Below are 14,055 nucleotides of genomic sequence, written 5' to 3'. Positions count from 1 at the left end.
CCTATTTTCTGTGTGGTTTGTGATAGAAGTTCTGCAATCTCCATACAATGAATGCCATTACAAAGAACTCTTTCAGGCAGAACAAGGCCAAGAAATATATTAGCAAGTATGTCAGAAGGTTGGTCTATTTCAGATTATAGACTTAAAAGCAGAAGATAAGTTTTTAGGCAGGGAAAGTTTTGTGGACAAAGTGGATCTCAAACTAGTCTTTAAAGCAGTAAGTGATAGTGTCACAGAATCTTCAAGGTCATCTAGTACAATCTTTCACAAACATATATACCAATTTATTAGAGTGTAAGCTCCTAAATAGCAGAAGTCATATCTTAGTCATATCTAATAAATGTGATGAACTGGGGAAGATATTTTGCTCAACTCTCTCCTCTTACTCCAAATCACTAAGCAGGATATCACTGATAGACAATACTAAAGATGTAAACCACGTGAAGGCAAAAAACAAAAATCAGCAAACTGGATTGATTAAAATTAGGAATATCAATTAGGTGTCTGCAATGACTCAGACCAGAAATAAGGAAGCTTTAAATTACAGTGATATCCTTGGTACTCAGGAGAGAAAAGCATTCTGAAGATCTTATTGCAAAATTCAGAGGCTTATCGAATATGGAGGCAAAGGAGGAATGAATGAGAACAACCCCAAGAAAGGCAAACACCAATCTCAATGTACTGGTTAATATCTGACTAAACAATGGTCAAAGCAAAACTGTAATCTCACACTATTCCTTTATTATGCCACTTCCACCTTTTTAAACAAAGTTGGAAATATTTTCTCAAAACCTCACCTACACACTGTGCTAAACACATTATTATGCAACTCTTCTGACAGAACTCTAATAGAAGTCAATAAGTCTTTCCAAGAATGTATCTAATCTTTTGGAGAGGTAGAATTATGTGGCAACCATTTCACCAAAGTTTTCCCTTTTTATACATATTGAGAAAAGAGTCCATGGAATAGACTTTCAAAATGGCAATCATTTTACAGAACTATATATTACCTATTTAATAAACTACAAACACTAAATTTAGATCGACTTTTGAGATATTATTAGTATGCAATTACAACATACATTGCAGGGTTTAACATATTAAAATATAAAAAGTATTCAATTTGTTGAGACACAACAATTTGAAACTTTAAAACAAACCATTCTAATAACCTATCTTCACTGCCCAACTTAGCATCTATTTATGTCTACTTTTATACAAAAGCAGAATTTTTGAACTGTTTAACTTAAAAAAAAATTTCCTGGACATTTCTCATTTTTAATTAAAGAGAATGATTAAATAAATTTAACCATGAACAACCATATATTTCACAAGAGAAAGCTTTTTAACTGGGCAGAGGTGTAGTGAGGCTACAAAGCCCATCATGGCTGAAGACTCAAACACAACCATATGGATCACTGACCCAAGTAGCTTTAATGCTTTTATTAATGTATCAAAACAATAACTTGACCAAAGAGATCATTTCTGTCTAGATTCATTGCCCCTAGGCCCTGATTCTCTTGATAACTAGAACTGGGAAAAGTCATTTATGAAATAGCTCATAAGCACCCAAGAAGGGTGAAACACTAGGGCAACTTGGGTTTCAACCTTTACATATCTATTAACCTGAGGCCATGAAGAGCAAGACAAAGTTATTTGCCTTTAAGACTCTAGAAGAATAATCCTTTCGATCTTTGTCAGTAATTATTTCTGGGTAGGTTAAAAAAAGTTCTTGCCAAGGAAGATTTAACAATCCTCCAAGAAATAAAATATATCAGATACTAACATTTTATCTTGTCAATATTGAAAATAAAACTCCTAAAATTTAAATATAAATGCTACAATTTTTTTAAAGATTTTTTTTTATTCATGAGAGATAGAGAGAGAGGCAGAGACACAGGCAGAGGGAGAAGCAGGCTGCACACAAGGAATCTGATGTGGGACTTGATCCCAGGACCCCAGGATCATGCCCTGGGCCGAAGGCAAGCGCTCAACCACTGAACCACCCAAGAGTCCCAAAGTGTTACAATTTTAAATTCGAACTTGGAATTCTGTGTCAGACTCAGTGGAGTTGATATTTTGTTGTTTCATTAAACTAGCCCTCCAGCTGACACACAGCACAGGCTAATCACCATTAGAAGCCATATTTGCATATATACTTGGGACTCAGACCACCCCAAAGCATTCCAAGTATAATCTCCCCGAAGAAGTTAGAAGGGAGAAAAAGGAAAAAGGATATTACCTGTAGAGGATGCTTTTAGGCAACAGGCTTGAGCAATGGAAACCACAGTAAGGCAAAAGGGCCCATAGTGACCATGAGCTGAATGCAAAAAGGCTCATCAAGCAACCCACCTCAAAATAACCACAAGCCTTAACTGACCAAGTACAGCCAAGTACAGTTCCTAAGATTACCAAAAATGGGGAAAATTCCCTTTGTCCCCTACTTCCTTACTCCACCCTATAAATGTGGCCCCTCACCACAGCAGGCAGTCTCTGCTCTGCTGTCCCACCCATTGCTCTTGTGCTGCCAGCCCCCATCCACTGTGGACAGTCCACATTTGGTGGCCCCTCATCCAATCGGAATTCCCTATATTACCCAATGACCTTCCTGGTTTTTGTCTCTTGAATGTTTACATGTTAAAGTGATAACTAGACATGTTGAGATAGACTTCTTACCGATGTTCAAATAATTTAAAAGTATACATTTTATTTCAACCTAGATTTATATAAAACCTAGAATTCACACTTTGAGCACTTAAACCATCTCTGAATAATTTATAAATGAGGAAATCAGGGTTCGAACAACAAAGATCAAAGTTATAGACTTATCCAAAACCCAAACCCATAATTTCCAACCTAATACTTTTCCAATAAATCAATTCAGTGCATTTGATTAATATTTAATGAGCAACCAACAAAATACATGTGCTGATGATCATTAGATCGCTCACATGCAATAGGGAGAAATAACACAGTCCCTGTCACCAATGAGCAGTCAGGGAGCTAGGAAAGTAAATGGACCATCACAATACCAAGTGATGAGAATACAGGCAGAAGATTTTGAAAACACAGCAAAATGAGAGATAGAAAAAAATGATTAAGGATGAAAAGCTGTGAAAGGACACTTTGGAAGATAAAGCCTAAGTCAAGACACAATGGCTCAGTCTGGTGACCATCAGTGATACCTGCTTCAAAATGAAACGGGTTTAGAATTTAACCCAAAGGCTATGGGAGAACTATGAAAAGTAATACCATTCGAGCAGTATTTAAGAAAAATCACTCTGAATAACATGCAAAGAATAGATGATGGATCACCCAGCAGCACCAAGACAACTAAGCTCAGTTCTGAGAGGAAGAACTGTACAAAAGATAGTAGCAGTACTATAGATATAGTGTCCCTTACTTTGGTGATAAGAACTATATTATCACTATATGTCATGTGACAAATGAGTTAGGATCTCACTCAAACAATGCTAAAAATCATGTTAAGTCCAAATCATGTCACTATAGAATTATTTACACCTACATATAAGAAAAGCAAACAAAAATTTAATTTACAAGTACAAGCTGTCTAACATACACCCAATATCTTGCTGGCTGTTATCAGGAACTTGGCAAAGGAATTTTGCATTTCAATGACTGTTATATCCCAAATGACACAATGACATTTAGAATAGTTCAAGGCACATAATACGGGTCTTGATATTTGTTGAACGACTGAATGAAGGGCATTACTACCAACGAATCAGTCTTATCAGAACTTAAAATCCAAGGTTATCATTAGGTAACAACAAATATACTACGGCAATATTGCAGCATAAAATTGCATGGCATGATGAACAAACATTATAGAAATGTAGAAACAGAAATAGAAAAAAAACGGATATGAAAGTTTCACAGAGTAGACAAAACCTAACATGGAAACTGAAATCAGAGATGAAGGGCATTCCAGGCTACATGACAAATGGGAACATAGAGTAACCATGAGACAGTGAAAATCCTAGCTCAATCAAAGCAAACTTTAGTATCATATGTCAAAGAATTGTGAGAAATAAGATGAAGACAAAATTTTACACTGTTGAATCATTATAACCAAGAGGACACGTTTAGCTGAGGTGTTGAAAAACTTTTCAGTAGACAGTGGTACAAGGATGAAATAATCCAAGTAACATAAGAAAAATGAGATATAGCAATATATTAATCAACTAAAGAGAACACCTAAGACTAAGGTAGAAGCAGTTGAGACTAGGTGGAGAAAAAAGATAAAAGTATGTCAGAAGGAAACCAGTCAGATTAACTGAGTGTGACTGAACATGAAAGAAAACAAATGTAGAATAAAAATGAGGAATATCTCAAAGATTATTTCAGGAAGTTTTAGTCTGAGTGATTGATAGAATCCTACAGCCCCTGGGCAGGAAATCTGTAGACTGAAGGAAACTGAAGTGGACTAACAAACCTTAGGCAGGTTTCCTAAGGACAGCAACTCGGCTACATTCTCAGTTTTTCAGAACACAAAGAAAACATGCTTTGCTGGTACTATCTACATGAAAAACTGACAATAATGAAGTTCTAAAAGTTTTATCAACTAATTTACAGTGAAACATAAAACTATCAAGTGGATCAGACATTCAAGTTCACTAAGGGTATATTCAATTACTGTCTTAATGATCCTTTGGAGGTCAAATTTTAAGTAGGCTGCCCGGTGAGTAGTAATTTATTTTTATTTTTTAAGATTTTATTTATTTACTTAGAGCACAAGAGCACAAGCAGGTGAAGGGGCAGAAAGGATGGAGAAAGAATTCCAAGCAGACTCTTGAGCTGAGCTTGAAACCCCAATCCATGACCCTGAGATCATGACCTGAGCCAAAATCAAGAGTCAGACACTCAACCCAACTGAGCTACCCAGGTACCCCAAGGTGAGTAGTGATTTAGAGCAAAAGGTAGCACTGAGGGATGGCTTATGCAGGCAGTGCTAAAGTTTGAAGAAATATAGAGAATAGCTGGAGTATAAAATAAAACACTCTCAATGGTAAATAGTTCTGGATAAATATGCTCAATTTTGGCTATTTGAACTTCTAGAATTTCAACTGATAAAACTGCATTCCAATTGGCACATTCTTTCCTTAGACAAAAATCTATCTAAAAATTATTCTATCTTTTGATATGTAAATATCACTGCTTCGGCTATAATCTAATCTACCTTATGTCTTAGAACCAATCCGTATCTAAGTTCAAGGTGAGGGAACAACTCATATCTTGCATCACGTAATTTAATCAAACTCTTAAAGTGTTAACCACTCCTAATTTCCATCTACAAATTATATGTGATAAGGTATGGTAGAGGTCAATGCGAGCGCTCTGGGAACACTCCAAAAGAGGCAGTGATTAAATCTAAATGGGAGAACTAGGAAACATTGGTTCAGAGGTGACATCTGACCTAATCTTACAAGGTTAAAGAAGTATCCCATTCTTACAGAAAAAAGGGAAAAAGAAGTTTTAGATAGATAGTAAATGGCATGATCCAAAATTATGAGCAGTTTCACAAGCTGTAGACTTTGATATGGATTGCACACAGGTACTCAGAGTCCAAGATCTTAAGACTGGAATGAACCAAATCAAATATATTTTAGAAACGTAACTGCCACTGTGGGGAAAAATTAAAAAGTTAAAAGTAACTGGAAGCAGAGGTAAATTAGAGGTCCTCTGAAATAGTCCAACCAACACCATAAGAACCTAAACTAAAACTGCTTCAAAAAAACAAGAGCAAAAACCAGGAGTCTGGCTGGCTCAGTCAGTGGAGTGTGCAACTCCTGCACACACTCACTTGTGAGTTCAAGTCCCATGTTGTGCAGAGCTTACTTAAAAAGAAAAAAAAAAGCAAAACCAATCTCAAAAAGATTTTTAGAGGAAGAAAAGGGAATTAGGCAAAAGATTAAGAATTATCTCTGAAAAAAAAATATCTCTGCAAGGACAGTAGCATCAGCTGATAGGGATAAAACTGAAGTGATTACGTAAAGATGGAAATAATGGACACAATTATTCTTTGTAGAAAATGAGCAATAAGAGGAAAATCTGATGGACACTAGAATGACCGACATATAAAAATATATTTAAAAATGTATCTTCATAACCATGCTAAGGCCAGGATCTTGGCAATATGACTGAGAAGAGGTCTAGAAACTCAGAAGAAGGTCTGATAAACTTATACATGTGAATGAATGATGGATCCCAGATAGATTTTTTAAAAAATGATTACTTCTAGTAGGGTCTTTAATAGGATTGTGGACTATCTAGATCTAATGGAGATTGAATATGAGAAGTTCTTCCATATAATGCCAAAGCAGGTAAAACCAGCATAAAACAATCATGAACAGGTAAGGAGAATCTTAGGGTTATGTGGTCTACTACCCTGGCCTTTTTCTGGTTTTGTAACATAGCTCTAACCCTTACAGACAATAAACAGGTCTGGAATAAGAATAGGAAAACTTTACTAAATAAATAAAATGAAAATAACAAAAGGTTTTGATAGAAAACCAGCTAAATAAGGTCACCCACTGATTTAATATAAATTTATTAACTGAATCATATGAAATCACAGATATTTAACTGGTTTGACCTACAAAACAGCAATTTCATATACTTCAAAATAATACTACCAAAAGAATTATATAAATGAGAAGGTAAAATGAGAGAAAGAAAACAGTAAAATACAATTATCAACAGCCCTAATTTGAATTCAAGCACATAGGTTTTCAAGTTTAACTGCTTATAGAATGTGTTTGGTTTGCAGCAACACATTTCAGAGCACAGAATATGTTTTTAATTCCTTAAAGTAAAAAGTACAAACAGAAATTTTTGCTATTTTCCAACTCAAAATAAAAAAGTTAATGAAGTTTAAGGTCAAAAATCAAAAACCCTCAATAAAATGTCTTGGTACATCCTAAATATCTTAATTAGACCTACAACATTGGAAAAATGAATGAATTTAACCTAACTATATTCAAAAATAAAAGCTCCAGACTTCCTGCTTAAGATGATGATATAAAACCATTCCTTGGAATTTGACTGAATTTAGAAATAAACTTAAGACATTTTCCTTGCTATAAGTTGATAAGGCAAAGTGGAAGACAAACAACAAACAGGACAAGAACTTTTTTTAACAAGAATAGAGGGCACTTTAATTAAATATAATTAACCATTTCAATATGTTAGTGTTGAAATTAACGGTTTTTTTATTTTAAAAGATGATTTTCTGGTTACAGTAGGTTGAGTAAATTATGCAGTATCTCATATAAAAGTAATACCAGCCAGTAATTAAAATATTGATGAAGAATGAAATATTTTTAAAGATGTTAATAAGTCACTTCACCTCTAAGACATGCATAAATGTTTCATTATAGTATTGATAAGTAACAAAAGGTTCAATGGAAGAAGGCATCGCTATTCTGGTACTCTTCCTTAGCTGTGTTTTTGACATTACAGGAAATAATATGTAGAGATATATTTGTAGTCAAAACTAATAAATTTATATTTGACATTTATAAATCATCTACTTCAGACCAACTCCTATCCATTCCTCAACATTTTCCCTTATAAAACTTTCCTTGTTAAAAAACTTAGCATGCTCAACCATGACCAACAATTTTAAGGGTCTCTGCCCCACTGATATTGTATTCATCTCACTTCTACAGCCCTAAACCCACTTCCCAGAAAGTACCTAACATGGCAGGCTTTCAATATATGATGAATATTACCCTTTAGATGAAATAAAAGGATAAAGCATTAATTTGCCCAGGGTCTTTCTCTACCTTCAAGTTCCTACTATATGCCAAGCACTGAACTTTTAGCATAAAGAAAATTATTCACTTTAAGATCAACAGACAATATACTGTATCTCAGAGAAAGAGGTTTATCTATTTGTACAAGATAATCCTCTCAATTTAATACAATAGATTCGTGTTAGAAATACTTTCTTTTAAACAAACTAGAAATAACTTTGGTAAGTACACTGATAAAGATTCATCAAATAAATTTAAAGTAAAAACTTCAGCTTAACTCTAAATTTTAAGCCATATACAAAAGTCAAGAAAATTTAACTAGTAGAAAGATGCACTTATTGTAAATATTTTAATATAATGAATAATTAAACGTAAAAAAAAGAAAATCAAAGTCATTTTGTCATTAGTAGCAGTCAGACAAGCCCTCTGGGACTCTACAAAATGACAAGAATAGGCAAAGGATCACCAAAATCTTCCAAGATCTTATTGTTGATGACTGCAATATTTTAATTAAATATACAATGGATTGTTGGCATTCATATATTTAGTAAATATACATTTCTAAATCACCTTTAAAGCCTGTGAGGTGCATTTACTGCTGATAGGAATGATTATTCTTTCTTCATAAGGATTAAATGAGCTAAAATTTATAGAAGACCTACAAGTAAACCAGAGCTACAAATTGATGTGGAGTACACCTAGCCCACTGCCCAGCATTCTCCCCTCAATACTGGTGTGTAGGAATTTCTCTAAAGAGATCTGTGAATATCAATAGTTCTACAGTTTTATTTGTTTTATTTGTTTTGTTTTTTAAGTTTATCTGGATATTTGGCCAATTCTTTTATTAAATGATTTGGTTTTTTTGTGGCCTGCAATTTTCTTTCAGTGACTATCAGGAGAACTATGATGACCTTATATACTTCTGAGTGAGAAGCTTTCTAATCAAAACCAAGGATAAGCACTCAATAAATAATAGTTAAAATCAAGTTGGGAAAGACTGTTACTCTTAAAGAGCTAATGTTTCTATTATAATTATGACTTAACATTATAATGAATGTTACCCAAGTTGTCTTGTCTGTCCCTCCGGATTAGAAAACGTATTTAGTTTGCAACTAATTCTAATTCTAGTTAGCATCTGCCCTACCCAACCAACTAAGCAGTCTAGTAACAAATGATAGTGAGGCCTCCCTGTCCTAATGTTAACTAATCTAATAGGGAAAAGGTGGAGAGAGATAGTAAGCATGAATTTAAACATAATTTAACTATTAATAAAAGCAAAACCTTTCAGGAAAAAGTCATGGCTTTTCTTTTGAGAATGACTGTATTCAGAAACAAATGATTCTAGTCATAAGCACTCATACTTGAATACATAGGTTCATAAACCATAAAGAAACATTTTGACTCAATCATTTATACTTTAAAAGTAGAATAATAAAAATATTTAATAAACATTTAACTTAATGGAGTTATGATGGAGCAGAATCCTCCAACATGACTTTTTCTTTCAGGAAAAAAAGGCAGTAAAGTATGGCACTGCTTTTCTAAGTAGATCATTATATTTGGGCAAACACTGGCAAACAAAAGGTAAAAGATAACGAAAATTAGCTAAGCAGTATGTAAAGGGCAGACATAGACAACTACATTAAAAAAATAAGCAATCAGATTAGTATTTCAAAAGGCTTCTACTACTTATCACAAAGATAAAAGTATTGTTTATTGTAAAAAGAAAAGCAGCCCTAGCCTTGCATAGCCTTAGAGTGCCTTATTTGTAACATCAACTGATGGTAGTCTATAATCATGTATTTATAATACACAGCAGAACAGCTTGTTGCCGTTTCTTCTTCGTAATTTCCGGTGGAGAAAAGTCTCCCTTTCGCTCTCCAATGTCCCTTAGAATTTTCCATCTCACATTTTCTTCACGATCCAAACCTCTCTACTTCAAAGAATTTATTGCAAAGCCTTATCATATCATCTAGAGCTTCTACTTTTTTCCCTAAAAGATCTTTATGATAAAGAGTTTATGGTCAGCTGTAAGTGACACAGGAAAGTGATTTTTTAAAACTCTCCTATGGGACGCCTGAGTGGCTCAGCAGTTGAGTGTCTGCCTTTCAGCCCAGGGCGTGATACTGGAGTCCCAGGATGGAGTCCCACACCGGGCTCCCGGCATGGAGCCTGCTTCTCCCTCTGCCTGTGTCTCTGTCTCTCTGTCTCTCTCTCTCATGAATAAATAAATAAAATCTTTAAAAATAAAAAAAATAAAACTCTCCTAGCAGCAAAAACCTTTATGATGTGTGAACATATGGGAGGGTAGCCTACAATATATTCTTTTTCGCAACGGGGAAAATTCTAAGTTCTAGTTGGAAACAACAGGTAGTTCAAGTGAAAGGAAAAGGAGCAAGTCAATCCTTAGAGCCCTCAGAAAAAGAAATGGGCTAACAATGAAACAAGCTTGCCACAAGTGTGACACTCTCCTTACAATGATGATAAATTCGAATTCATCACCAGTTCTCTAATTACTCCTCACCTGATCAGTTTTACCAGAAGCCCATTCCCAGGCACGACGGAAATAAATTCTGTTTGAGGAATGCCTTTACTGAATGCAGTTAAGGTGAAGGGAATATGAAGGACTGAACCCTTATGACTGACTGCAGTAGTGTCCAATGTGTTTGGCACCTAAATTAGGCTAAACATTGGTGCTATGTAGGTCTGTAACAATTTCTCTAATACTACATGAGAGGTAATATTAGTTATTAACTAGGTTGGGAAAGGTTTTCTAGAAATATAACAGCATATTATTTCTATAGGGAAACATTTTAGAAATTAATACTCTCATAAGTTAAAACCTATCAAATATAAATGGTAAGACTGGCACAACAGTACAATGGCCAAACCACCTGGGTTAAAGTCAAATTCCACTGCCACTAGCTGTACAATTTTGGAAGAGTTACTCCGATTTTGCAGTGCCTCCATTTCTACACCTTGTAGGACAGAGGTTTTTAAAAGAAGTAGGTAAAAAAGTAGAGATAAAAAAAAAAATTCAAGATTAAATGCTTCATGAAGATTTAAATGAATTAATATGAGTAGGTAAATATTAACACCTAAATAACTGTCACTAATTAGTGTTATTGATGAAAAGTAAAATTCAATTTATCTACCTAACATTCTTCCGCTTACCCTTAAAAGACTTAATCCAATCAATCCTTTGTGAAACTCTTCTTGAACTCCAAATTGACTATACCCTCCTTATCCCGTCAATGTGCATTCAACTAAACAAATGATATTCAGTTTCACATATTCAGAATCAAACTATAGAGGTCATCTAGTTCTAGTTCAAGCACACTTTCCATGCCATATATGTATTGGACTTTCTCCAGTCATTTTTAAAAATACGTGTAGATGAGCAGATTGTTTTTTCATACTACCTAGAGATTTTTAAAAAATAAATAAAGCCTTATAATCAGACATTAAGATCCTGAGTCTCAATATCAAAGTATCAAAAGCTGAAATGATTTCAGGTTTTTCTAAATCTTTTCTTTATGGGCAAAACACAAGAAACTTTAATCTACTTTAACGATGGCATTACTAAGTCTTTTAAGTAACTGAAAGACATGAATGTAAAATAAGGATATTTTGAATAAATGAATTGTGTCTTTCAAGAACTTTAGTAACTTAAAGGACTAAAATAGGTGGCAGAGCGGCACCTGGGTGGCTCAGCTGGTTAAGCATCAGACTTTGATTTTGGCTCAGGTCAATCTCAGGGTCCTGAGACTGAGCCCTCTGTCAAACTCCACACTCAGTGTGGAGTCTGCTTGAGATTCTCTCTCTCTCTCTCTCTCTCTCTCTCGAATGAATAAACCTTTTTAAAAATAAAGGTAGCATAAATCAATCTATTAAATAAAATATTATCTACTATTATAGAGGCTTATTTAAAAAAAAACTTTCCTGTTTACTATTTGGAAAAAAGTTTAATATTATCTTTATTGAAAGAATAATATAGCTACAGACAATATGAACTTTGTGCCTAATATTACAGTATATTTTTAGGGTATTGTTCATAAATACGTACTCATAGATACCAGGCATATATGCTAAATATATGCAGCGAAGGAGAGAAGTTACTGGAAAAGTCAGAGAATTGAGAAGAAATCCAAATCTCTGCCACAGTATGGCTAATTGGTAAAACCTGAAAACTCATCCCTCAAGCTACACATGTCCATTCACCAAGAAAAACCACATTCTGGATCATAAAACACACCTTAACAAAGTTAAAAGAACAGAAATCATACAATGTCTGCCCTCAGATCACAATTAGAATTAAACTAGAAATCAGTAACAGAAAGGTAACTGGGAAATCCCAAAATATGGGGATAATAAACCACACATTTTTAAATAACACATGGCTCAAAAAGGAAAAAAAAAAATCAAGACAAATTCAAAATATTTTTAATTAAATGAAAACACAAATCAGAATTTATGGGACACAGCAAAAGCAATGCTTAAATGGGAATTTATAGCATTGAATGCAAATATTAGAAAAGAATATCTAAAATCAAACACCTAAAATTCCACCTTAGGAAACTAAAAAAAAAAAAAAAGAGAGAGAGATTAAATCCAAAGCAAGCAGAAGCAAAAGAAATAACAGCAGAAATAAATAAAACTGGAAAGAAATCAATTACAGAAAAAAAAATCAATGATATGGAAAAGTGGTTATCTGAGATCAATAAAATCAATAAGCTTCTATCCAGGCTGAGGAAAAAAGAAGAGGACACAAATTAGTAATATCAGAAATGAAAGAGGGGACATCACTACAGGCCTCATGGACTTTAAAAGAACAATAAGAGAGTACTATGAACGACCCTATGCCCACACATTTTATTTTTTAAAGATTTTACTATTTGAGAGAGAGTGCATGTGTGCTCGTGGCAGTGGGAAGGGGTACAGGGAGAAGCAGAATCCCTGCTGAACAGAGAGCCCAACTGGGGGTTCAATACCAGGACCCCAAGATCTAGACCTGAGCTAAAGGTACACATGCTGTCTCTTTTCTTAAATGAGTAAATAAATAAAATCTTTAAAATAAGTAAATAATATAGAAGTCTTAAGACCTTGTTTTCCATTCTGAAGTAGTACTTCAGACAGTAGTGAAATACTTGCCCAAACATATGGAAAAAGATCCCAAAGATTTCTACATGATGTATTAAAAAAAAAAAAAAAAAAAAGATAAAACAAATGAAACTTGAAAAATAAAAACGATAAAGAAAAAAGGTGGAGACTAAATTTTATTTCATCAGAAACATATACCTATTCTGAAAAAAGGTCCTAAAGTCATAGAATCAGAAATGTGAGAGTTAGACGGTGTTTTCATCTTCATCAAGCCGTTCTTTTCTTATCTAGGAGGAAACTGGAACCCTTTCCTAAGGTAAGTGATTTTGCCAAATCCTATCACTAATAATGGACAGAATGTGGGTCTTCTGAGTTCAAGTACTACGTGCTTTGCACATCATTAGGTCCAAGCAATGCAAAAGTCCTTAATTTAACCAACCTGTAATCAAAATAAATTCAACCCCTCACTTCATTTAATGGCTAAACCCCATCTTTTGATATATTCCAAACACTTTGACCAAACTTGCATATACAGACATCAATTTCATGATCGAGAACACTAAAGTAAAGTAAATTAACACAGAAATGTAAGCAATACCAGAATAGATTCAACTACCTGGCTGGTAGGTGGTGACATTCTCTTAAGTGACATTTTGAGAAACCGCATGAGTTTACCTTAACCTAAAACAAAATTACAAGTTTTGAGTCTTCCTCTTACAGAATACTGGGAATAAATTCACATTCAGCTTCTTTGTGGCTATTTTAAATTTAAGGATTGTTATTGTATTTTTTATTTAACTTTTCAGAGCAAGAAGTCCAAAATTGAGCTTAAATTTAAGTGGAGATCTGAGTTTTAGTCCAGGCTATGCCAAACTATTATTACCTTGGGTAAACTGATGCTTATTTCTAGTCCTCAGATTCTTCCTTTATGTAAAATTAGGGCTGGTGGGGAAGTAGAGGTAGAGAGGCTAATTATTGTCTTTGACTCCTTCTCATTCTCCTATTCCCTATCTTTGTCTCCACTGATCCAAAGGGGGGGGGGGGGACCTCTTAATGAATACAGTGTTATTATTCACTGAGGTTAAACACCCACCCAATGCCCAAAAGTGTCATAGGTTACATTAGCTGGTAGACTGCACCAGAAACCACATTTTTAAGCTCTTTCCTTTCACAGTTA

General features: G+C 34.2%; 1 protein-coding gene across 6 annotated transcripts in view; it reads right to left on the bottom strand.

Annotated features, from left to right (window-relative positions):
* Positions 1 to 14,055, bottom strand: part of TMEM161B (transmembrane protein 161B) — a 64,531-nt gene that overhangs the window by 49,056 nt on the left and 1,420 nt on the right. Inside the window, exon 2 of one of the 6 annotated variants that reach the window (XM_041753041.1) lies at positions 13,495 to 13,559. The exons of the other annotated variants lie outside the window; for them this stretch is intronic. Coding sequence (XP_041608975.1) covers positions 13,495 to 13,545 — 51 coding nt within the window. The 5' untranslated portion in view covers positions 13,546 to 13,559. The remainder of the gene's footprint in view (positions 1 to 13,494; positions 13,560 to 14,055) is intronic. 6 annotated transcript variants of the gene reach the window in all.

This window comes from Vulpes lagopus, chromosome 4 (assembly GCF_018345385.1).
Source record: "Vulpes lagopus strain Blue_001 chromosome 4, ASM1834538v1, whole genome shotgun sequence".
Lineage (NCBI taxonomy): Eukaryota > Metazoa > Chordata > Mammalia > Carnivora > Canidae > Vulpes > Vulpes lagopus.
The sequence above is the reverse complement of the archived record's forward strand: the minus strand, read 5'-3'. Positions and strand labels throughout refer to the sequence as shown.